Source organism: Anastrepha ludens, chromosome 5, assembly GCF_028408465.1.
Source record: "Anastrepha ludens isolate Willacy chromosome 5, idAnaLude1.1, whole genome shotgun sequence".
Lineage (NCBI taxonomy): Eukaryota > Metazoa > Arthropoda > Insecta > Diptera > Tephritidae > Anastrepha > Anastrepha ludens.
The window spans coordinates 23,291,405-23,317,442 of record NC_071501.1 but is presented as its reverse complement, the minus strand read 5'-3'; the positions used below and the strand labels follow the sequence as shown (position 1 = coordinate 23,317,442).

Here is a 26,038-nt window from a genome sequence, read left to right as displayed (position 1 = left end):
GTCTCGCTGTTTCCCTCATTTCTTCGACGTTACAGCAGAAATTTCTATAGGATTCGAATTTGGCTTTCCGTACTTTTTTTCTTATATTCTCTCTGTGTAAGTCGATGATTGGTCCAGTCATCTTCTGTTTGGGTTTTTAAAGCCTTATTATGAAGTTTTCTGGACCGTACACGAAGCTTCGACAGTTCAGGTTTCTACCAAGGAACCGCTTTCCCCTGTACACTTTGCCTGAGTGGGCACAATTCCTCAAAGCAATTTATTGAAGTTCCTTCCAATTTCTCAGTCTAATCTTCAATCATTTCAGCCAGGTACACGCATAACATTAGGTTTGTTCATGTAAAAATGATACCGTAAATTAATTTCCGAAAATTCGGTCTCAAAGAAAAAAATATAAAAAAAGTACATAAACGCAAAACCAGTAACAATTTGCAAGTTTTACGAATAGCTGATTAAATTTTTGGGAGAAAAAATCACAAAAATTAAACTTATTTTGCGTTAGACTACCTACTACTAATAAAAAAATAAAGCAAATAAAATGCTAAAAAATGAGCTTAGGCATCACAAAATTTTATTTTGTCCACAATAATTTGTTCCATTTCATTATCGCTGTCAGATGGAGAACATTCCATTGTGGCAGTCACAGCTTTCTTCATATTTTCCTTGCTTCCGGCTATGCATGCGCATATGTACTATATATATTTCCAAATTAGTTAATAGCCCAGAAGTACAAACATTAAGCACAAAAGATAATTACAATGCTTTCGATTTTAATTTCGGAAACTGCAGCAGCGGTGACTGGAGGCTGTGATTCAGAAGTACATACCTCAATATGATTGGCCGATTCCTATTTGACTTCAATGACCTATATGACTTCATATAAACTTTATACATTTTATTTAAAATATATTACTTAAATTCTCTATTTTAATTACCAATTTTATTTAAATTTAGAACTTTGACTCAGTTCGCAGATTTTAATTCGTGTTTATTTTTACTTTGCCATCAACTGTTCTTCTCACTTGCAAATTCTTACAATTTTTACTTGTATCCAGTAAAAACTTGCAACTTCCCCTCAAAATGAAATGTCATTTGCGCTCTCACTTTCCCCTACTTTGCAAGTTACATGAACGCCAAAACTTATTTGTTACAAATTATTTGCTTCTTGAATGGACCTATTATAAAAAAAATTTAAGATTTCAAAAATTTACATATACACTCATATATCATATGTACGACTATATCTTAAGCTTGCGCTACAATATAGCGTACAGTTCCCCTTAAATTTAGACACTCGCATGCAAGTTGTTTGCATGCTTCTTCTTACGTTAGAAGACATTGGTTTAGGTATGTGTGTGTGTAAACACAATCGAAGTTAAACAACACTACGAAGCGTTTGAAATTTCCGTTAATCCTTTTACTCGAAATAGGGTACATAGATCCAATGCTTTGTTGTCGCTTGTCCTTGGTGTTACATATAGAAATCATAAATAAAAACGTATAAAAGATTCGCGCAACAGGCAAATGCAAGTCATTTCAATCTAAACGCTGCTGTAGTTAACAACTCGCCAACCGTGGGCAGTAAAGTTGTAACATAAGCGTGAAACGGTCACTGAAATGGTAACGAACGATTTTACTTACATATTTGAATTCAAAAGAAACTACTATATAAACTATTTTTTTTTTACTTTATACTTGTCTGCAGTATCAATACTTTAATGCATTTGCACTTGTCGCGTTTATTTCAATTTCAACACCCTCACTAAGCCAAGTGCTTGAGGCACAACCCATCAACAGCAGTCCCACTGCAGCGCCACTTGGCTGTCATCAGCGTCTCTACACCTACCGCATCACACAAGCTGACGCACAGGGACGCGAGTGTTGGGATTATGTAAGCGTACGTTCGTGTTGGGGTCGCTGTGACTCTAGTGAGATTTCCGATTGGAAATTTCCATATAAACGGTCATTTCACCCCGTTTGTGTGCACGCTACGCGCCAACCAGCTGTAGCGGTGTTGAGGAATTGTCACCCGGAAGCCAGTGAGGTGAATTATTTTCAAGATTAGTATTAAAATTGTTTACTGATTTTGTGTATTTATCCACGTACATGTTTAGGAAGCGCGTCGCTATGAGTACATGGAAGCGGGCAGCTGTCATTGTCACACATGTTCCACTTTGGATACCAGTTGCGAAGCGCCAGTTAACAATATTTTGGATGAAAGATCCGGTGTGAAGGTGTTGGCGCTTACTGGATCCGATTCCGATGCTTTGGATTATTAAATTTCATTTTGGTGAATTACATCTGCTTATCAGTTATTATAAGGTTATCAGTTGAGGGCAGCGATGCAGGGCTTTCATAAGAAATATTTATATTTGTAAAAAATGTGTGCTGTAATAATTATTGTATATGTATGTACATTCAGCAAATAAAACTCAATAAGTTTTAAATACATTTTGGTTTTGTCCCGCCTATTCAGTATGAGCGCATTCGCACATTTCACTTAATTCATGAACGATAATTTTTTATTGAATTAATTTTTCCATCCATGGACTATCGCAGAAAATTAAACAAAAATGTCTAAACATAAATATTGTTGAACCTTTAGTAAATGGAATGCAATTGGTTTTTTGACTACATAGGAAGCTCCTGGTTATGGTTATGTCATGAAATAAGCTCTACTTCTTTTAGTTCTTAGTTCAACATTCACAGTGCATTTTATTTTGTTTCGGTAATTTTTTCCATATTTTATTTCTACAATTTGTTGTACAACTATTCTTTAGTTTACACAAATACTCCACAATAACACAATCCCCTTGATAATACAAAGAATTTAATGTATGCATACTTGTGTTCGTTTTTTAGTTTCTTTAATTTTTTGCTTATTAAGCAAAATGTCTTCGGTATTAGTTTGTTCAACTTAACTCATCACATTCTAATAACTAATAAAAAAAGTTACAAAACAAGGGAACTTACAACTTAGATTTGCTATGTACGTTTGAGCGCGTTACGTAGAGGAATAACGCAACTCCATTCATCTCCACCATCTGGAGTTACCTAAGTCACTACCAGCACCTAACTGCCATTTGCTTATACAAAATTTTGTAACTAGTTTACTACATTCCAATACAATTTTTTGTAGCACTTCTAGATTTACAGGAATTTCAAACCAGATCCGCCGGAGCTCGCCCTCGAAATTTGGAAGAGGCAATACAGCGCTGATATGCCCAGGCCAATTCCGCCGCCGATTGCACATTTTCTCAGACCAGCTGTGTTATGAAAAGAAGAGTTGCATACAATTTATTGCATTAACTTCCTTATAGAATTCTTACCAGTCGATTTATATAAAAGTCCCGTGGCTGTGCCTGCTATTAAAGTGTTGACATCGTCGTCTTCTCCGCGCACATTTTGCAGAAGTACACCAAAAGCTGAATACATGACGGCAAGTGTCCCCAGAGTGTTTGCGGTGCCTGAGCCTTGTTTCATTACATGATTGAGCAGTCTATGCGGAGAAAGTGGCACAAAAAATAGATTACAATGTAAATAATAAATTAAATTAATTTGCTTTTTTACTGTGTTCGCCTTAAATTCCCCGTCTGTTTTAGTGCAGATGATGTTTGCAGACCGTTATAAAATCCTGCCAAGCCACCAATACCGGCGCCAATCATAACTGAACTTCCAATCTGTGAAAAAGCCAATTCGAAGCGTCCACGCTGTTTATTCGCACCTTCCGGAAAAATAAATTCTGGTTGTGCTTGTTGCAAGAATCGCGGGTCATAATTTAAATACGGAGATATCGGAGTGCTAAATGTGCTTGTGGCGGATGACACTCCACTCGATCGATTTGTGCGTGCCTCATCTGTTACTTAGGATGGTAAAAATATATATATTAACTCATAATCTACCATCACATCAAAAATAGTGCAATGTTATTACACCTAGCCATGAAATTGCGTAATGTTCACTCTGTATGTCATGACTCAAATCTTTAAGCATTAGACGCGCCTACCTGATGACGATCCCAATGATAGCGGTTGGCTTAAATAGTCTTCACTCATTGTTTTTTCTTTTGCGTTATTTATGTCTAAAAACTTTAATTTTCTGTAAAAATTTTGCCAATCTTTTCCGGTTAAGTGATAAATTGTAGAATTTTTCTATTGGCTTTTCAACCCAACTAACTTGACAACGAAAACGTCAAGCACATGTGCGCAGAAACCTGACGAAACACATATTCACAGAAAGGTGTTATTGTGAATGACAATGCATATAAATAAGAATTTGTAAAACCATAAAAAATTATATACATATTTTGATTGTTTAAGTTATTACCTTGTAACGAAGTGATTATGGAATCAAGTATTGTACACAAATTTAAAATTTGTGTTTGTTAGATTTTTATTAAATTGGTGTTGCTTCAAAATTTAATACATTGTATTAAACGCTTAAAAGCTGCGTCAGAGTGAGACCGTTGCGGTTACTAGTACAACTGAGATTAAATTTAAATTTTACTTGTTTATGAATTTAAAATTATATAATAAAAACTCGCCACCAATAAAAATTTCCGTGATAAATTATAATTTTTTTTGTTTTTTTTTTAGATGATTCGCCCTACGGTAAAAATAGAAAATTGCCAATTTTTGTGCATTCCGGCATGATGTTAAGCAATAAAAAACGCTGCGGAACAAGTCACTTTAACTGAATACATATATCAATTAATAATATTAAATTTACCTAATAATGCAATTTTCTATTCAATCCCACAGAATTTTGATTCCAAAAATTATTCACTTGCTTTGGTTTCGCCTAACCATTAAATACCAATTGTCAAACAGCAAATTGTTATTTTGTCAACTACACAAGAATTATAGAATGCAACGTGTCAACTACCGATTAAATCGCCACCGCTGTTTAAGTGTAAAACTTCTTATATATAGTAGAAATTATTTATAAAAAGATTGTGAAAATATTGTTCGGTTTTTACTTAAAATGAGGAAAAACCAAAAAACTATGTCGCGCACATAAAACCTACCCAACGCAAAACCTACCTTATGCATTTCCTGAAAACTGCATACATAGCTTTATACAAAAGTAGAAGTCTACAATTGTGCCAAAACGGAAAATGACAGTTCACAACCGTGCTCGGCAACCCGTATTCTCTTCCCCAACAGTCAGTTGTTTTTTGATGTGCTGGTTGTTCTCTTCATAATTGATGATGAAATTAGGTTTGAATAAATAGAGATTGACTTCTGGGTGATTTGAAAAAGATTTCAGGAAACTCAAAAATTACATAAAAGCATTGCAAAAGTACCGCGAGTGACATAGTGGAGAAGCTGGGTTTTTTGGTGATGGCTTCGACGGATGTAAATGTAAAACTGTCTCGTCTTTACCACTTGGCGCAGAAGTTTAATAACTTTTACCTGACAGGTATGTCATAAAATTTTTATTTGCTGTTTTAAAGGTCGAAAGCTGTTATTTTTTCATATATTATAAGCTACATGAAGGTATAATCAACTAAAAAGTTGGCAATGGCTAAATATAAGACGTCCTTTCATCGATTTGTGTACAAATTGGAAAAGTTTTGTATGTATGTGTCTTTCTGATCAGAATGTCCTTCGGGTGTGTATAGCAGCGCACAAGTCAAGAAAAAAGCCGAAAATATACATGCACACACATAAGAAGTCAGTGAGGTACTAGGACAATACATCATTGGCATAAAAATAAATATAGCTAATTGTGTTGCAGAGAAAAATACTTTCTGAATTAGATAGTATGCCTTTGCGCACATTTAAGTCCTTACTGTAATTTCTACGCAATATTCGTACTTGTATAGGCACAGATATTTACAACCACCACCCATATAAAAACAGCCATATGTTTGCTTATGGGTTTTTGCTTATTAAAACGGAAATGTTTAGTTGCACACCTCTGAAGTTGCGAAAGTCATACCTCACACTTTTTACGAAGTAACTGCTTACGCATATTTTTTTTATAAAATACTGTCCCTACCTGTCTACAACTTTATGAGTGTTCTTTGTTTTTAAACATGGGTGTGGTCGACCAGAACAACACCATTCGTGCACACATATAACGTTACATTAAGCTAAATACTAATAGATTTTTCATTCAGAATTTCTCACACAAGTATAAAAGCATTTTTGCAAACTAAATTTTCCGCATATAAAACCACGTCACTCCGTTATCGTGGATGTAACGTTCATTGTGTAAATGCCCCAAACCCTAAGGAACTGTTTTCTTCGATTTCCTCTCTCAAATAATAACTAATTGATTTGATTTAATTATTTTTAATATAATATAATTTTGTTTGAGTTGAAATTTCTTTACAAAAGCAGTTGTGCTTTCTTATTAATTTTAGTACACATACGAAAATGTCTTTAGTGGTGTCTCATTGCCGTATTGTCGTCGATGACGGGGATCTTGATGCAAATATAGGGTTTGACCTATTCTAATTCTATTCCGGCTGGTGCAATACACTCCATTTCGGCTCGAATACATCCGGAAATTGTAGGCGTTGACCCAACGTCACTGAAGTTATAAGTACATTGGGCTGCATGTGTCAAATGAGTTTGATACACATTCAGTTTAAGGCAAAACATTATTACAACAAAAATGTTGAACGCAAAAACTCTGATTTCCTGCCCAAGAAAATTCTTAATTGGGCTTCAAATGCAAAAGTTAATCAAAAATCGATTTATGTATACATATCAATGTGCGGTGTCTTTTCTAAAAAATTGAATCAATCACAAACGTAACGCTTTTATCAATAAGCGACATACACACATATGAAAGTAAATAAAAGTAAATGTAAGTCCAAATGTAATTATCCGCGAGACGTTCGCGTGCCTGTCTGCCCTTTTCACATTCGTCACTAACACATTTGTTTAGTTATGTATGTATGTGATCCTCGATTGTTTGTACATGTGTATGTATGTAAATATGTAAATTTTTAAACGCATCACCGATAAGTAGACGATTGCGATTTTCTTAATTATACGCATATATTTTGCTCGCATCATTCGTGTTTATCAACGAATGAAGTGCAAAGCAAGATGCTAATATTTTTGGTTTTTATTTTGGTACTTTGTGCATGAGCACATAAATTAACGAAAACTGTTTATGCAGCGGTAGGCAGGTACATACATATATGGTATGTAGAGTACAAGAATGATAATATATGTATAAATCAAAGTTACAAATTTTGTACGAAATTCAGAGAAATTTAAATAATTTCAAAAAATTGTTATCAAAATTTTCAACTTTTTAATCAAAATCTTTGGAGATATTGTGGGTGTTCAATTTTTTTTCTCCTTGTTCACTCTTCCCGGGAGCAGAGGGCGTCGACAAAAGTCAGTTGTTCGTTGGTTTCGTTAATCTGTTTTGGTTTCTGACAGGGTAGGTGATTAGTCTGCCGTTACTAGTCTTAAGTAGTGGGAATGTCCACCTGTCGTTGCTTAGGAACAACGCCTTCTTTCTGCTTGGAGCGCCATCTGTGTTTCACATTTTTCTGGCAGAAGGATCGCACAGATGGTTGAGGACTTGGCTAAATTTCGTGTGTCTGCGCTATTACCGCGGTCGCCCGCTTCCCCTTGCTGGCGCCACTGAGGCAATGTGCAACTGCGTGTTTTTCTTTGTTTTAGCAGTCGCAAGCTGGTAAGGATAGAAAGGATAAGTTTTTGGGGTTGAGGAATGGAATTGGAGGAAATTTTGTTTTTTTTAGAAACAGGGAAAGTGGGAAAATTTGGAAATGTGCGAGGACTGTGCTTTATAAGTAATTAAAGTTTTTGTAATGCTTTTTTTTTTTTGTAGAATTTTTTGTTTTTATTGAAATACATATCATGTTGAGAATTTTGTTCCATATAAAGCACACTTCAAGTCTTTTACATGATAAATATTACCAGTATTTTATAAAATAAACTAAACTAAATAAAATATATGTATGCACATACATAACTAACTCATTTGCTTGAATAGTGTCATAATAAAACAAAATAAATTAAATATTCAGGAATGACCACAATCTCCTTGTGGGGATATCAATTAGCCAGTAACTAAATTTCTGAGAATTTTTGAAAATATGCTCTCGAGAAAACTATTGAACAAATTAAAAGTTTTTTAAATAAATATTTTATAAGCCTGTGAGTGAAGGACATTATCAATATCACATTTAACACTCTACTCGTAATACAAAAGAATATCTCAGCCATTCAATTTTCATTTGCATTCAAAATTCAATTTGAAATTTATTTATTTTGGTACTGATAACCCTCAAAGTTTTTTCAACAAAACGAGAGACCAATTTTAAATAAACACAAAAAAAGTTTTTTTTATTTTATTTAATAAGCCAGTGAATATAATATAAGTAGATTCTTATAGGCTATGTAGATATATTTTAAAGTTAATAGGCAATAGAAAAAGGAAGAACAAAGAAACTATTGTATTTATAATAAATATTTAAAAATTTCAATAGGCGATCTTTTGAACATGAAAAATCTATTTCAAAAAATTTAAATATTTTATTCAACTCAATTAAGGCTCTAGTAAAAGCAGCATTTCGAGCATAATGAGATTTTGTGAGACCAACATAGAAAAACTCCGAACTAAGAAGATCTCTGGCCGGAATATTAAAGAAAATTTTCGCAAGAAACACCGAACACTCAACAGCACCACGGATCTAATCGAAAATGAAAGACTAAGATGAGATTATTCTCCTGTTCTGCAATAATTTTAAGCTAATCAATAACCATCGTGCTTTATGGGTAGGGATAGAATTCGAAAAGTGTAAACTACGCGACGCGAAATGTAAGAATAGTTTCTGAATTCGTTCAATTCTAAACCGCATGGCACGTACATATAATACAGAGGCCAAACGAAGGACGCGACTCAAGCGTCATACAAAAGCTTCAGCCTATATGGTCGGAGAAGTCGGAGTTATGACGCCTAACAAAAGCAAACATGTCGTAAGATTTGGTAGTAACGATATTACTGCAAATAAGCCGCGATTTAAGCTGTTTTTTTTGTTTTTGAGTATATTACTTTTTTTTCGTTAGGTAAAATAACTATACCGAATAGAACCAAAAAAAAAAAAAACTGTCGAATATCTACACATTTATGCATAAAGTAAATAAACATCAAATCTCAAACCAAGGCATTTGTCAGGGTACTTCACTCTAATCACAATTGTGAGTCATAACTTTCCATGACGTCCGACTGGCATACTTGGCATAGTTTTACACAGATTTAGGTCTATACATACATACATACATAGACATTGGAAATACAATGCATTATTTGCCAAGTAATGTTGATTGTTGGTATTTGCATTTGGCAAACAAATATTATGCGCACACAACATACACTCGTATGCATAGGCGCATATACATATTCATTTAAGAGAGCCAAAAAGGTTTGAAAAGGATGAAGTAGCCAGAATGAAGGTAAATCAGTTAACGCTATTAAGTTTAGTAGGCGCCATCAACAATTATAATTTCCTAAGTCACCTTGAATGAATTTGACATTGTGGGGTCTATGTCGAAAGTGGCCACGCGCATAAGAATCAAAACAGTAAACATACACGAATACAAATATATCTTCGCATGTATCGAGAAGATCTTGATTGTGCGCGGTATAAATAGTTGGGGAGAGTGCTTATGGCAATTAATTAGATATGGGAACCGCAAAATCCATTTTACATACAGTGACTCACAAAAGTATTTTGCATGAGAAGACAAATAAGTTCACACTTCAATTCCTGTATATTTTTTAAATTCATTTGTTAATTATTTCATAAATTCTGAAACATAAACCTTATATCTACATAAACAATGTATTAAAACTTTAAAAGAAAAATATGTTCCAATGTAAACGTAAAAAAAGTAAAATAAAATAGAATTCATTGCTCACAAAAGTATTTTGCTTTTGACTAGGTGGTATACAAATATACTAATTTCTATTAATTCAATATTTCGTATGATAACCATTATTTTTGGAAACTGCTTCCAAGCGCCTTGGCATAGATTCTATTAACTTGCGACAAAAGTCAAGAGGTATTTTTTCCCATTCTTGGAGTAAAACATCTTTAAGGTCACTTTTTGACGAAATTTTGTGTTCTCGCATTCTTTCTTCGAGATAGGCCCACAGATTTTCTATGGGGTTGATATCGGGACTTTGGGGAGGTGTTGGCAAATGTTTTGTATTAAAAAATATCCACATTTTGACATCATGAGCTGTATGCTTGGGGTCGTTGTCGTGTTGAAACAAAAAGTGGTTAGACGACATTCCCATTTTTTCTGCGCTGGAATGTAAGTTGTCTTTGAGAATAGACAAATAAAGATGTTTATCCATCGTTCCATCTATAAACACCAGCTTTCCGACTCCTTGGGCCGACATACAACCCCACACCATGACGGAACCTCCACCGTGCTTAACAGTGGATTTAACATTTTTTAATCGCAGCTCTTCATTTGGCTTCCGCCATACCATACGACGTCCGTCCGGACCAAAAATATTGGCCCCTATTATGAGCAACATTCGATCTTCGACTGTAGTCGAAAGTGCTGATCGAACGAATTTTCATTTGGTATTATGGTGCTCATTCGTTGAAGAATAGGACTATTGTGAATTTCGATCGCTCGACGCATTTACAATAGATCATTTTTTCTCAGCTGATACACCAAATCAAAATAAAAGAAAACCCGATTGTGTTGATACACCAAATCAAAATAAAAGAAAACCCGATTGTGTTGAAATTCTTTGCTAACATTATTTTTAAAAGTTAAAAAAAGTATTTTTTGTGAAAATGAGTACAACGGAGTTGTGGTTCGACGATTCATCGGACGATGAAAGATTAGTGGAACTAGCTAGAAGTAGAAAACAGTTGAGGGACGCATCCAAACCCCTGGAAATGGCTTCCACTGAGTAAATTTAGAATTTTCAAAATGTGTTGACGTATTTAATATTACAGAAATTTCCTTACAGATTTTTAAAGAACTTTAGATTATCTAAAGAGGCGTTGGTGAACCTACTGTCCAGTACAGAAAACCTGTTGCAGCAGTGCACCCGAGTTAAATTGATTCAAATATTTTAAAGCTAGCCACAGTTCTGCCATTTTGTGCTCAGGGATCGTACCAATTGAGTATTGGTAATGAAGGTATGCTAGGACTTGCTCAACCCACTGTGTACAATGATGCTGAACATATTGAAGTGGAGTCAAATAACGCAGAAGTAGAAAACATAAGAAATGAAATTTTGAGAATATTATAGAAAAATCTAAAAAAGTATTAAATAGAAATCTTTACGCCACAGTTTCTGTTTTATTTTTGTTATAAATTTTCTTTATTCAATTATTCGTCATTCGAAAAAAATATGTATTTCAGTTCCTCTACGTATTTCAGCCCATGCCTGCCAATAAAATATATTTCTATAAACATCACAAAAAAAAAACCATTATTAAGCTTAATCCATTTTGCTGCCGTTCTCACTGGTGGTCCCAAGCAATTCAGCTCCGTTGTAAATTCCTCCCATTTTTTTGCTGCTTGAACTTTGGTGCATTCCCTTTTGCGAATTGTGGCTTCGCCTTTCTAATTGTTGTTTGGTACTCACGACTTTCGACCTGCATAAAATTAACAAAATTAGTATATATTTATTATTTGGTTACTATAAAACCATAAATAATCGCAAATAACTTACACTTTAACAAGTTTTCCCACAATACGCTACACAATCGAAAGCAAAATTGCATTCGACTCTAAATTCGGTAAACAACGAAAATTTCGATAGGGTTGCACCGCTCATAATACCAAATTGACATTCGATTTTCGATCTTCGACAACCAGCGAATATCGAAGATCGAATGTAACTCATAATAGGGGCCATTGTATTTGCTTTCATCACTAAATATGACGGTTTTCCAAAACTCAAAACTTTTGGTTTTATAGGTGTTGGCGAATAAAAGCCGCTTTGCTTTATTGACTTGTGAAATCAGTGGTTTTTTCCTTGCTGCGCGACCGTGAATATTGTTGCTTCTGAGGGCTCTGCGCACTATCTCATCGGATACTTCAATCTGAAAGGTTGCTTTTATTTTGTCATTGATTTTTGGGGCTGATAAATGTGGGTTTTTGCGATTTTCTTTCAATATTTGGCGTTCTTCTCTCTCATTTAGCAACTTTGGTCGACCAAAACGGGTTAAATTTTCTAAATTACCGCGTTCTTTACACCGTTTTATTACATTTTCTATCGTTTGGCGGCATCGACTAAACATATTGCAAATATATTTCGTAGATTTTCCTTCATTATGGAGATGTAAAATAATTTTTTTTTTCAGCTGTAGTTAGTTCTTTACCCTTTGGCATTTCCGATATGCACAGTACCACAATTACAAACGAAATGAACTCAATTACAAATAAAATTGATTATAATACGCACTTGTAGCCACAACTTTAGCGAAAACAGAAAAAGTAACTGAACTGCGTCCAGTTACGGTATCTATAAACAATAAGCAAAATACTTTTGTGAGCACACATTTTCATTGCTACGCACGTTTTTTGTTATATGCACCTAACGGTACAATTTTTGTGCATGATGTGTAGCCCAATTGCTAAGACAGTGCTCAATAATGCGTGTAAGTATTAACATTTTTATTTTCGGATACTTAGTACATACAAAATCTTAAATTTGTACATACGCGCTATTATGCAAAATACTTCTGTGAGCCACTGTATTTGAAAAAGTTCGGGATCGGCTGCGTATGTTTAAATTTTCTTTAACAGCTATCGATAATTCGTCTGATACATACATACGCATGCATAGTCTATTTATTAATTTTTAATTAAAATTTTTTTTTTCATAAAATTATAGTTCATATTACAACAAAAACAATTAAAGCAAAGTTTCGACGTTTGTATAAAATTTGTAAGAATTCGGTAAATTTTGGATTAAAATTTCAAACAATTATTTTTCTATAAAAATATAATTCATATTACAATAAAAAACCATATAAAGCAAAGTGTCGACCTTTGTATACAATTTAAGGAAATTCAGAGAATTTTCATAAAAATTTCAAACAATTACTTTTTCATAAAAATATAGTTGATACTACAACAAAAACCCTATAAAGCAAAGTATCTAACTTTGTACAAAATCTGTAAGAATTCGGTAAATTTTGATTAAAATTTCAATAAGTTATTTTTTTTATAAAAATATAATTCATACTACAGCAAAAACTATAGAAAGTAAAGTTTAAAATTTTGTGCCGAAATTTGCCGAATTCGTACAAGTTTTGTTTAAAATTTCAAACAATTATTTTTCTATAAAAATATAGTTCATACTACAATAAAAACCATAGAAAGTAAAGTTTCGAACTTTGTATAAAATTTAAGAAAATTCGGAAAATATTCATAAAAATTTCAAACAATTATTGTTTTATAAAAATATATAATTCATACTACAACAAAAACCATAGAAAGTAAAGTTTCGGACTTTATATAAAATCTATAAAAATTCGGCAAATTTTCATCAAAATTTCAAACAATTATTGTTTTGTAAAAATATATTTCATACTACAAGAAAAACCATAGAAAGTATAGTTTCGAACTTTATATAAAATTTTTAAAAATTCGGCAATTTTCATCAAAATTTCAATGATAATGGTTTTAGTTCATCGATGCATTCTTGTTTTGTCAAATTTAATTTTTTTGCCCAGCTGAATTTTGAAAACCACTGTAAACACTGTTAATATGGCTCACACATTAAAACATTCTGAATACATGGTAAAAAGATTTCAAAGGCGAGCTCTTTAACATACCGTTAGTCGGCTCTGAGCGAATTTGACAGAATCAGCTGATGGGCTGACGTCACTTGAGGTGTGTTCACAAAAAAACTGAGATTGTGTTGGTGAGTACGAAAAAAATCAACTAATGACACTTCGTTGCCATTTGAACAACGACTGATTGGACGAGTGTGTGAATATGTCGGAAATTATCGTGCAGATTTCGGCTGCCGAAACTACAAGAGACGAGGCAGCCAAAGTTCGCCACACGATTTTCTTTTTCACCATAGCTGCATAGCAAAGCTGGTAATCTATCATCCTTGTCAAGGTTAAACTTTCGAATGGAAACATGACAAAAACAGAAGTAGCAACCCTCGTAATAAATGAATGGGTTTTAAATCCATTAGTAGCAAAATAAAAGACAATATTTAAAATAGTTTTTGTTTGTAAAAATAAAAATTAATTAGGTCAATGTAACTTTTTGCAGCAAAGACTCGTTTTTATACGAGGGTCGTTTGAAAAGTCCATGCAAAAATAAAAACTACTTAATTGTTTGGAGTAACATTTTTTTTTATTTTTCGACACAATATAATTTTTGGCCGAAAACTGTTTTAGTTGGTTGAATAATAGGATTTGCCCAAGTCTGAAAAGTAGCCATACGTTTCTGCAATCCCCTCCTCGTTTGAATAAAATCTTTTTCCCGCCAGCAATTTCTTCAAATTGTGGAACAATTGAGTAGTTCGAAGTATTCGAGGGCATCAAGTCTGTAGAATAGGGGGATGTGAAACGAGTTCGAACCCTAAGCCATCACTCGGCTTTCTCAGGTTAAATGAATACCAAGCGCAAAGAAATAGACGGATTGGGCTGTAACTTGTTTTGTGTTCTTCCCGGAGATGTTACTAACTAAACATAACCTCGATATGCGCCAGTAGTGTCATCTCTCTGACTTTGCATGGACTTTTCAAACGACTCTCGTACGCATGTATTGCTTTTTATATTAAACCAAACAAACACGTTCAACCAAATTCATATTTGCTTAAAAGTTAGTCAATGTTTTTTTTTGTTTTGCTATAAAAGAGTATTTTTCTGTCTCTATTTTAAAATTATAAATCCCGAAATGATCGTAATTCCGAAGTACCGAGTTCGTAAGAGTGACATTCCTAGTACGTCCGTTAACATGTGTTAAAAATGTCGGAGAGGCGAGTTACGACCTCAAAAAAATTACAGTACCTATGCGGCAAACTCGTCTAACGCCAAAAAGGCTTTCGGTCCATACAAATTTTAAACGAGTTGAGCGGGATCGGGATTGAATATTTGCTTCCTCGCCCATCTCTAACGTGTACCCGACGGTTTTCAAGAAAATTAGACCAAAATACTAGGTGTTATATGTGGGTGTATGTGCATCTTTCGTGTGTGTGCTTTCGCAATTGCTTTCTCACTGCGGCTGAAAAAAAGATTTTGAGAATTTCTTATTAATTCCTCAAGATTGTCTAATTATTATAAAATGCTTGCTTATTTTTAATTGCCGCGTTTTATAGCTTTGTATGTATTTAACTTAACTTGTGGCTGAAGAGTGTATTCCTTTCCTGATAGCAGTGGCTTATAGGGCTTTTGTCAAATTTGCTTTTTAATGTCTGATACGCGAAGTGTTCATTATTTATTATTGTTACACACAAAGTCCAATATTGACAAGTGGAAATAAATACATATATTTCTTATTTCCTTTTTCATTTTGCTATTCTTATTGCCATTAAAAATATGGAGAATGAATGTCTTAAATATAATATTTTTTTCAGTTACAGTTGTTGCTGTAAAAATATAATAAACTTTTGAAGAAATTTGTGTGGTTTAACAGCACTTGGAACAAGAATTTAATTAAGCAATGAACATTAAAGCAGATACGTATGTTTATATACAATTTTATATAGATAAAAGTCACTTAGAAGTGAGGAAAGAATTAGATCAATGACTTCAAATACTTCTAGACTTCAAATAATGATCATGGCATTTATGTGGCGAGAGTTGTGAAGAAGGTTATGGTCTCTTAATGAAAGTCTTTTAAGGTCTTTTGGTATATAGTCTGGCTCAATGGTAGTCGTTTGTATTTCTGGTAGTTGGCACATTTCGGCGGTGGCTTGAATTGAAAAAAGTTCTTAGAAACTCATTGAATTGGAGTTAAATTGAAATTCTATTCTTATGCTCCATTACTGGTTATAAAAAACACTTTTTTAAATGAAATAGCCGACTTGCTCAAAATATTTTTAATTAAAATATTTAATGGCATTCGCTTTGTACGCCGTGCAATGCAGTAGAAGCTTCCTTAGGCGGGCAGTTATGGTGTTAATGCGTCTCCATTTATAAGAGATGCCCGATAATTATTTGTATCAAAAGTTTAATAAAAATTTGCGTATTTTCCGTTTAAAGAGGTTTTCGTTTATGGCAGCTGTTGCACAGGCATCAGCTGTCGGTTAGTTGGCTAAATGACAGTTCCGTCCAGTCCGCGCGCTTTAAGGAAGCATTTGCCCAGAGTAAACACGAAAAAAGAAAATCCGTAATGGATTTTAAACGTAATAGTGTGTTTGCACTATATTTGGCAGGAAAATCACAACCGGCGATTTTTCGTAAGCTCGAGCACCTTAAAGTAAATAAAGTTTTTGTTTATCGCATCATTACTCGTTACAAGGATATGGTAGCATCGCGAAACGTCATGGAGGTGGTCATCGAAAGACTGCAAAGTCACGTGAAATGGTTCAAAAAGTGAAGAAGCGACTTGAGCGAAGTTCCCGACGAAGTGTCAATCAAATGGCGAAAGAACTGAAAATATCTGAATATAGCATCCGCCGCATACTGAAAACTTATCTCAAAGTCAAACCCTACAAGATCCAAGAGGTGCATGATGTCACACCAAAGCAGCAACAAGTCAGACTCGAGAGAACGAAGGACCTGATTCGGTAGGTCGAAAGCTGCCAATTTCCGAACATTGTGTTTTTTGACGAGAAAATTTTTCAAATTGAGCAATTCGTAAACTCCCAAAACGATAGGGTTTATTTGACCGACCGTTCATACAAAAATTTGAGTCATCGATTGGCCACCAGGAGACGCACCGGCTACAGGTAATGGTTTGGGCCGCTGTAACCGTAGATGGGTGCTCTGCAATCGTTTTCATCGAGCGTAGCGTTGAGGTAAATGCGAAATATTATTGGGAAAGTATTCTGGAGGTTGCTTTGAAGCCGTGATCAGACAAACATTTCCAAACTAAATTTATGGCCTATTTAATTGGTTACACTTCGAGTGCCGAACCCTGTACTTACAAACGATGGTATTCGTTCTCACAATTTTCTATGGCGAATTCGACGGGTAGTTGAGAACTAAATTACGAATGAGAGAGCGAATTACTCGTACGTGCTGTAGAAACATAGCATAATGAGCATCGAACAGGTGTTGCTCATACGCCCGGGCCGTTCCAAAATGTGTGAACAAAATTGAGAGCTCTAAATAAAGGGTGATTTTTAAGAGCTCTAGGAAAGTTTTTCAAAAAAACACACGTAAAATTCATGAAATTTTTATTTAAATCGATAGTACAGTCCATATAATTTAATGTTTGAAGATTATTTCATGCAAATGTTGACCGCGACTGCGCTTCAAATGGTCTATCCGCTTAGTCCAATTTTGGCATACTTTTTCCACTGTTTCGGCCGGTATCTCACATATAAATGATTTAATGTTGTCTTCCAATGCGTTAATTGAAGCAGCAACAAACTGTGACCTTTTCTGGATACATTGGTAGCTCTTGCAATTCTTCTGGCTGATCTTCATTCCAAAATCGACAATTTTGCTTATTTACGTACCCATTGATCCAAAAATGAGCTTCGTCGCTGAACGCAATTTTTCGATAAAAAAGTGGATCTTCGGCCAACTTTCTAAGTGCCCATTCACCAAAAATTCTGCGTTGCGGTAGGTCGTTCGGCTTTAATTCTTGCACCAACTGTATTTTGAAAGGCTTCACACCTAAATCCTTCCGCGAAATTTTCCACGTTGTTGAGTAACAGAGGCCCAATTGCTGCGAACGGCGACGAATCGATAATTGATGGCCATCATTAACACTATACAGCTGCGATATTTTCTTCAGTTCGCACTCAACGTAAGCGTGTTGGTGGTTTGATGTCCAATAATGTAAATTTGGTTCTAAATTTAGTCACAATAGCTAAAATAGCCGCTTCAATGGGTCGATTAAACTGACCATAAAATGGAAGAAGCGCCCGATAAACTTTCTTAACAGAACACGTATTTTTATAATAAAATTCAATGATTTGCAAGCGTTGTTCGTTTGTAAGACGATTCATGGTTAAATCATAGACCAAACTGAAGAGGTTTGACATTGAAACAAAACACGAAACGTGCCTTAGCTGTTTAAACCAACTGTTTAAAAAGATAATAGCTAAAAAATCACCCGTTAGTAGGTAAAATAAAATTAGTTTTAAAAATATTTCTAGAGTTTCAGATTTCAAAATTAAATATTTTTTTCTAAAAATCACCTCAGATGATAGAATGTTTTCATTTTAAAATGTCTGCATAAAAATATTTAAATTTATTTTATCAATTGAAATAAAATGATGAGATTTTTGGAGTTACATAATTTCACATCTTAATATTTTTACGAATTTGTTTTTGGCGGTAATCTTAAAATAAAAAAAAAAAATACCGATTTGTAATTTTTTTTGTTTCTTTGTTTTTTTTTTTTTTTTGTATGGGGAGTGATGCACCCGAATGTAATTAAAGCCATAAATTTGAATTTTTTAACTTCAATTTATCGAACTAATTTTGTAAATATGCGTTATAATCTTACTTAAATTTAAATAATTTATGTTTATTTTTTCCACAGGTTTTCAAAAAGGCGCCATACGTCCGTTTCTGGTTGAAGGGGAACAAGTTGGTCTCATAAAGGCGGATGTCATCAAGCAGCTTCAACGCTATCCCGAAATATTCTGCATACGCAATTGTGAATTCACCAAACAGGTAAGGGAGTCTGGTTTAAAAGCAAATATTTTCATTTAACAAAATTCGTTGTGTATTTTGAACAGGGTATAGTTGAATTAAATCCTGCATTCCGTGACTATGCTGAACGCACAAAGCAAGTCGATATAGTATTACGTGACTTACGTTCTAAGGGCATTTTTTCCGCACTCCAAGGTTGGCGTGATGAGGTAACTATTATCTTTTTTAATTTTTTTTTTTTCATTTTAAATTTAAAATTGTTTTCAGTATTATGAAGTTAAATCGGAATATCGAAGTCTATTAAAAATGGATCGATCGGCCACACCATTGTTTGGCGTACGTAAATATGGTGTCGATATTAATGGCTATGTACAACATCCAACGCAAGGTCTTTGTATTTGGCTACAACAACGTTCCAACACCAAAGAAACATGGCCCGGCAAGTGGGATAATATGGTTGGTGGTGGTTTGTCGGTGGGCTATGGCATCAAAGAGACTGCAATTAAAGAGGCAGCCGAAGAGGCATCCATTCCAAGTGATCTCGTCAAAAATCTCGTTTCAGCCGGTTGTGTATCGTTCTTTTTCGAAAGTGATCAAGGTCTATTTCCGAATACAGAGTATGTATTTGACTTAGAGCTTCCATTGGATTTTGTACCACAAAATGCTGATGGTGAAGTGCAAGCTTTCGAGTTGTTGCCAGCCAAAGAGTGTGTGGAACGTGTATTTACACCTGATTTTAAGACAACAAGCTGCCCTGTGGTTATCGATTTTCTAATCAGGCATGGCTACATAACGCCAGAAAATGGTAAGTTGGGAACATTTTTACTTCAATAAGAATCTAGAAAATAAATTTAGAAATAAGTATGGTGGCACAACAGAAATATGCAAGGATGATAGATTGCCAGGTGTCCTATTTAGCTATGGTGAAAAAGAAAATTGTGAGGGAAACTTTGGCATCCACCGCAGCCGAATTCTGCACGATCATTTCACAATCAGTTCTTGCTCAGATAGTAACGAAGCAACATTAGTGAAGGTTGTGTGGGTTTGTTTTCGTATATGACTATCACAATCTTGATTTTTTTCGTATTCACCAACACAATCTCAGTTTGTTTGTGAATACACCTCAAGTGACGTCAACCCATCAGCTGATTCTGTTCGCTCAGAGCTGAATAACGGTGAGTTAAAGAGCTCACCTTTGAAATATTTTCACCATGGGAAATACCGAAATTGCGTGGCACTTAGAAGGAAAGCCTGTATAAAGTTCTAAAAGAAGTAAGCAATATTTGGTGTGCATCACACATTAAAGCGAGCACCCGATTTTGGACTTGATAAGGGATGCATGCATTTTTAATCTTCGAAAGTTGTTAAGCCTTGTTCGGCGGTGTTTTAACTTCAATTGTTATAAAGTTCCGACTTGAGAAGGAAATAAATACTGTGAACAAGTGGTTGTATTTCAAGAACACCACAAAAAGAAAGAAAGTTTATCTTCTCAGAAAAGTTAAATTTTCGGTCAAATTCGAATCTGATTAGAGCTGCGTTAAGTCTTGAATTTAGTCGCGAAAACGAAGCGAAGTCAATATCTTATTTAGTTGCGTGCAGGCCTGCTAGAAGGCGGTCCTACGTGCGGCCACAGTTTATCATCTCACGTCGTCAGAGCATCAACTCGACGACGAAGGTCAGGTAATAGAAGTGAAGGAGCATGTCAATATTTTTGTTATAAAAGAGTTTCTGCTGGGGGGCCATCGGGGTAACCACCTCGGGGTTACCACCTCAGAATGAACCTCAAACACTATTCGTGACAAGGAACCTTTACGACTGGAGAAACGAAATTACGTTCTCCAATGAAGAGAGCCCAAAACAGTGGTCAACTTGACTACCGCAACACAGTTAAATCATCTCTCTGCACGCAATGCAACAATACTCCAACAGTCGAGTCTACTCTCGAATTACTCGAATTAATATTCGCCTAAGAATTATAACTAAAGGGTGATCAATTTAGGTATCGGTTTTTCAATTGAAATAAAACGGAAATTTAAATTGATTGGGCACATTTTTTTTTTAAGATAATCCCTTTCAAATGTTGGCCGCAACTGCGACGTAATTCAGCCATCCGCAAACACCAATTTTTAATGACTCGCTGGAGGACTTCGGTCGGTGTCTCGTGAATAACTTTAGTAATATTGGCTTCGAATGTCACAAGCGAAGCTGGTTTATCCACAAAGCATTTACACTTTACGTACCACCACAAATAAAAGTCTAAATATGTGATATTACACGATCTTGGTGGCTAATCCAGTGGTTTGAGACGAGAGATAAAGCGAAACGACGACGAAGTAAATCCATTGTTTCACGGGCTGTATGACAAGTAGCGCCGTCTTGTTGGAACCAAGATAGTCAATGTTGTGAAGATCACGCGCTTCAATTTCCGGCTTCAAAAAGTAATTTATCATGACGCGATCGTCTTTGCAGAAATATGGGCCGATGACGGGCGCATAGGCCGCACCAAAAGGTTGTTTTCAATGAATGTAATGTATGTTCTTGAATGGCTTCGAGTTGCTCTTCAGCCCAAATACGGCAATTGGCTTAGTGACTTAGCCATTAAGCCAAAAATGGGCCTTATCGCTATGCACCAAGTTGGTGTGAGTGCGCGATGAACGCTTTTCACAAAGCGTCGATTTTCGTAATACAATTGTATGAAATGTATCAATGAATACTGAAATAAATTATGTTTTTAGTTTGACAGTAGTCATGCGTGATCTGTCAAAAAACCCCTATTGGAAAAAGTACCTCCACTGCCTCAGAAACTTTTCCGGTAGTGTTTATGTTGTTTACACGGTCAACCTAAAGTATAAATTGTAATTGCCTCAAGTTTACATAGTATTTTGATCTGCTATCAGTTGAGAATGGCAACTGTGTTGTGCGGTTCACACCCTGGCGGCATCATCGGTCCTTATTTCTTTCGAAATGAGGAAGGAGCTGCCGTTACGATGAATAGCAAGCGCTATAGAACCCGGCTGACTGAATTTTTGTTTCAAAATTAATCAGCTAAACATCGACGAGCTTTTGTTCCAACAAGGCGACGTAATCTGCGATACAGCGCGCTTAACCTCCGTTGGACACCTTTTGTAAAACCTTCGGTTAGGCACCCGGCATCCTGTTGAAGGATCCTTTTTAAAAGGTTATATCCATAAATCGATAGAAAATAAAATTTTAGGTAGCTACCTGGAAGCTCAAGTCGTTAGATTCACGTCCAAAGTCGAAAAAGTCTGGGCAGAACCTGGTGGCCAACGGAGGGTTAAGAATCAATTTTTTTTTTTAACTAATCGAATGGACCATGTAACTTGTAACCGCGGCCGACGTATCACATGCCAAATATCTTGTTCAAAAATAAATGCCATGAAATTATTCAATAATTCACAAAACATTTCTGTTTTGTATAAAAATGATAAGTTCTCAAGCTCTTAAGAAACACCCGATACTTATTTTACTTAAGGGGTTAGGGGTTCACAGAGGCCCAAAAAAATTATGATTTTCAATATTTTTTTTTGCTAGTCAATTGCTTTATTTTACAAAAATAAAAACATAGCATTAATATATCATGTTTCGACTTGACTTTAGCAAAATTTCAAAAAAAAAATTAATAATTGTAAAATTTATCGCTGTTTGTGTGGAGTCCGTTTCTCCAGGAGTCCCTTGCGATGATCATCACAAGTCCTTGGAGATTCATCTAAAATCAACCGGACAAGAGAAATTAGTTTTACTAATAGATAATCTTGTACCTGATCGAAGCTTTTTCTTTTTTTTTTCAAAATTAACAACATGACATGAGATTTTCGAGAAAAAAACCGACAATAATTTAAAAAAAAAATCGAAATTTTGAAAAAAAATTCTTCGATCAGACACGAAATTTTTATGTTTTTCAAAAACAGTATAAATTTTATTGAAACCTATCAAGCGGTTTTTAAGTTACAGTGATCACCTGTTCAAAAAAACATAGTTTTGAGAGAAACGCATTTAAAGTTTTGCTATCGGCTCCGGAGCGCCCGAGCGCCCTTTGTTAATTGTTGAATAACTCGAAAAGTATTTGTTGGATTCACGTCAAATTTTTACACAATATTTTTAAGATATTATACTTTAAGAAAATGCAAACAAAAAAACCCAAATACCTTACTAATTGTATGCTCTCTTTTACAGAGGTCCATTTTACACAAATCATTGAGCTGTTACATGTGCCACTGCAGTCGCTCTACACGTACAAGTCACTTTTGGAGCAAAAGCAAAAACTCAAGCAACAAAATCAGCCGCTACAGCAGCCTCAATCACAATCACATCTTGCCAATAATGTTAAAACCATTGAAAATGGACACAATAATAAGGACGATGCAATAACCAATTAAAGGAAAATGTGCAAAACAAAAAAAAAAAAGACAAAAACAAAATATATAACGAAACAATTTTGATTAAAAGTGAACATTTTTGGGATTAGCTGATAGAATTACAGACTGCGTATTTTAATTTTACGCTCGTAGGTATTTATATACATATATACATACATAACGAATTAACATATTTGCTGTTTATACATAGACACATACTTATATATATACATATATATATAATATATAAATAAACTTAGTTTAGGGTATTTACGGTACTATACGAATGTTCTACATATAATTGCTGCGAGCACCGAACGGAGAATGCTATAAGCTTAGAGATACGGTTCTTTTTTAACTACCTACGCCACCTAGGCCTCCTCTAATTTGTACAACGTATATTGGATTGATTGCTGACTCAAAGAAATGTTCTTCGTTATAACCAAAAAAAAAAAAAACAAAAAACAAAAGTAAAAACTAAAAACTATTCGTTAAACGAAAATGTCGTTTGTAACAAACGCAAAAATTAGCGCAACTAAACTTAATGGGGCGAATGGAATTATTTTCAAATGTATTCGGTAATGAAAGTAATTTTAATTGCGCAAAAAGTTGAAAACTTCTCTCTTATTATAAATAAATATGATTGCAAAGGCTATTGTGAGATAAATTGAATTAAATTATTGATTGTTAAACATTTTGTTGTCCCATATTTTATACCAATTGAAATTTTTACTTTTAATGATTATTTATAATTATAAATTTATGTTAAGCGAATTGGCGCGCAATGCCAATTTAAAGTTATTATCTTCTGTTCTGTTGTTTTTATTTTGTTTTGGATTTAATTTCGTTTTTTTGTTTTGTTATTTATTGTAAATTTCGGCAACACATAAAAGACGAGCGAACCATATTTGCATTCAGGCACGAGCTATTATGTCGATAAAATGTAGTAATTGTAATTTATGTAAACGTTTTTGAACATTTTATCACTGCGTAACAATAGATGTACGAAATATATACATATATATATAAATATATATATATACATATATACATAAATATAATGCACCACATTTTTAAATGAAATAACGAATTATGAAGGCTTAATATTTTAATCATATGTTTATATCATATTGAAAAAGTTAATATACACACACGTGCATATATACATACATACATACATAGTATGTAGCGAAACAATTATGAAAAAAAAAAAAACACACTAAATAAATATATATGTATGTAAATGTAGATGTTCATACGTGGCATACAGTTAATTATATTATTGATTGATTTATGCTGCTGATATTAGATAATATGTGTATGTACCAAAGTGCTCAAAACACGTGTTTTTCTGTTGAAATATTTTTTATAAACCTTCTTTTAATTATGAATTATGAATATAATATACAATATAATAACGAACTTACATTTTTACTGAAAAATAAACAACAAATTCAATTCAAATATTCTGCGCACTTACTGCATATTCAAGCCAAGAAAATTTCTATTTAGTAATTGTTTTTAATATGAAACTGTTTGTTGTTGTTGTAGCAGCAAAAACATTCCCCATACATGTACGAGGAGTGTTGCTGGAGTGACAGTACTTGGCCGGATATATTTCGGTAACGTGAAACGGACTGTCGGAGGGAACGCATGTAACTTTTTCGTTCCATTTAGTGTACATAGGTATGTACATAAATATGTAAATATGAGCATATGTATACACAACAATCATTAATTGTATTTGTAAAGGGTCTTTCAAAGTGAGACGTAGTTGTCAGTAGGGAATAATTCCTAGACGGTACCTTTTTTATGTCATCTTTGACATTTGTCTAATAGACAATTGCACAATTTGACACGAGTGAACAAAGCGTTTGTTAGTTCTAAAGGGTGATTTTTTAAGAGCTATAGGAAAGTTTTTCAAAAAAACACACGTAAAATTCAGAAAAATGCATGCAATTTAAATGGTCCATCCGCTTAGTCCAATTTTGGCATACGCTTTCCAATGTTTCGGCCGGTATCTCACATAAATGCTTTAATGTTGTCTTCCAATGTGTTAATTGAAGCAGCAACAAACTGTGACCTTTTCTGGATACATTGGTAGCTCTTGCAATTCTTCTGGCTCCAAAATCGACAATTCTGCTTATTTACGTACCCATTGATCCAAAAATGAGCTTCGTCGCTGAACACAATTTTTCGATAAAAAAGTGGATCTTCGGCCAACTTTCCAAGAGCTCGATCACCAAAAATTCTGCGTTGCGGTAGGTCGTTCGGCTTCAATTCTTGCACCAGCTGTATTTTGAAAGGCTTCACACCTAAATCCTTACGCAAAATTTTCCACGTTGTTGAGTAACAGAGGCCCAATTGCTGCGAACGGCGACGAATCGATAATTGATGGCCGATACAGCCGCGATATTTTCTTCGGTTCGCACTTTACGTAAGCGAGTTGTTGGTTTGATGTCCAATAATGTAAATTTGGTTCTAAATTTAGTCGCAATAGCTCGAATAGCCGCTTCAGTTTTCTTCACAGAACACGCATTTTTATAATAAAATTCAATGATTTGCAAGCGTTGTTCGTTTGTAAGATGATTCATGGTTAAATTATAGACCAAACTGAAGATGTTTGACAGTGAAACAAAACACGAAACGTGCGTCAGCTTTTTAAACCAACTGTTTAAAAAGATAATAGCTAAAAAATCACCCGTTACCTTTTCCATGCTGGATAAAGAAGCAAAGCGAATGGTTCTGGTGGTAAACAAGGGCAAAACGAAGTACCTCCTGTCATCAAACAAAGAGTCGGCACCCACTTCACTGTGGACAGTTATGATTTAGAGGTTGTAAGAGAATTCGTTTATCTACGAACCAGAAGTCTGGAAGCCCCCTCTGCGTTGGA

The 26,038-nt window shown here is 34.5% G+C and overlaps 3 protein-coding genes across 4 annotated transcripts; 2 read left to right on the top strand and 1 right to left on the bottom strand.

The window, feature by feature from the left end:
* Positions 1–1,508: 1,508 nt before the first annotated feature.
* Positions 1,509–2,594, top strand: LOC128864194 (thyrostimulin beta-5 subunit). Its single transcript, XM_054103748.1, has 3 exons — positions 1,509–1,617; positions 1,703–2,041; positions 2,112–2,594. Exons 1-3 carry the CDS (start codon positions 1,615–1,617, stop codon positions 2,274–2,276), a joined length of 507 nt encoding a protein of 168 aa, XP_053959723.1. The 5' UTR covers positions 1,509–1,614; the 3' UTR covers positions 2,277–2,594.
* A 144-nt stretch (positions 2,595–2,738) lies between these two features.
* On the bottom strand, positions 2,739–4,194 carry LOC128862718 (mitochondrial import inner membrane translocase subunit Tim23). Of its 2 annotated transcripts, none has more exons than XM_054101383.1 (4): positions 4,004–4,194; positions 3,568–3,859; positions 3,327–3,496; positions 2,739–3,263 (listed from the first exon to the last, which is right to left on the bottom strand). In XM_054101383.1, exons 1-4 carry the CDS (start codon positions 4,050–4,052, stop codon positions 3,148–3,150), a joined length of 627 nt encoding a protein of 208 aa, XP_053957358.1. In that variant the 5' UTR covers positions 4,053–4,194; the 3' UTR covers positions 2,739–3,147. The 2 variants fall into 2 exon arrangements, with proteins under 2 accessions (XP_053957358.1, XP_053957359.1); XM_054101384.1 differs by having other exon boundaries at positions 3,568–3,853.
* A 945-nt stretch (positions 4,195–5,139) lies between these two features.
* On the top strand, positions 5,140–24,609 carry LOC128863720 (uncharacterized). The gene is made up of 5 exons (XM_054103027.1): positions 5,140–5,418; positions 18,657–18,790; positions 18,856–18,978; positions 19,037–19,574; positions 22,964–24,609. Exons 1-5 carry the CDS (start codon positions 5,340–5,342, stop codon positions 23,164–23,166), a joined length of 1,077 nt encoding a protein of 358 aa, XP_053959002.1. The 5' UTR covers positions 5,140–5,339; the 3' UTR covers positions 23,167–24,609.
* The last annotated feature ends 1,429 nt before the right edge of the window (positions 24,610–26,038 follow it).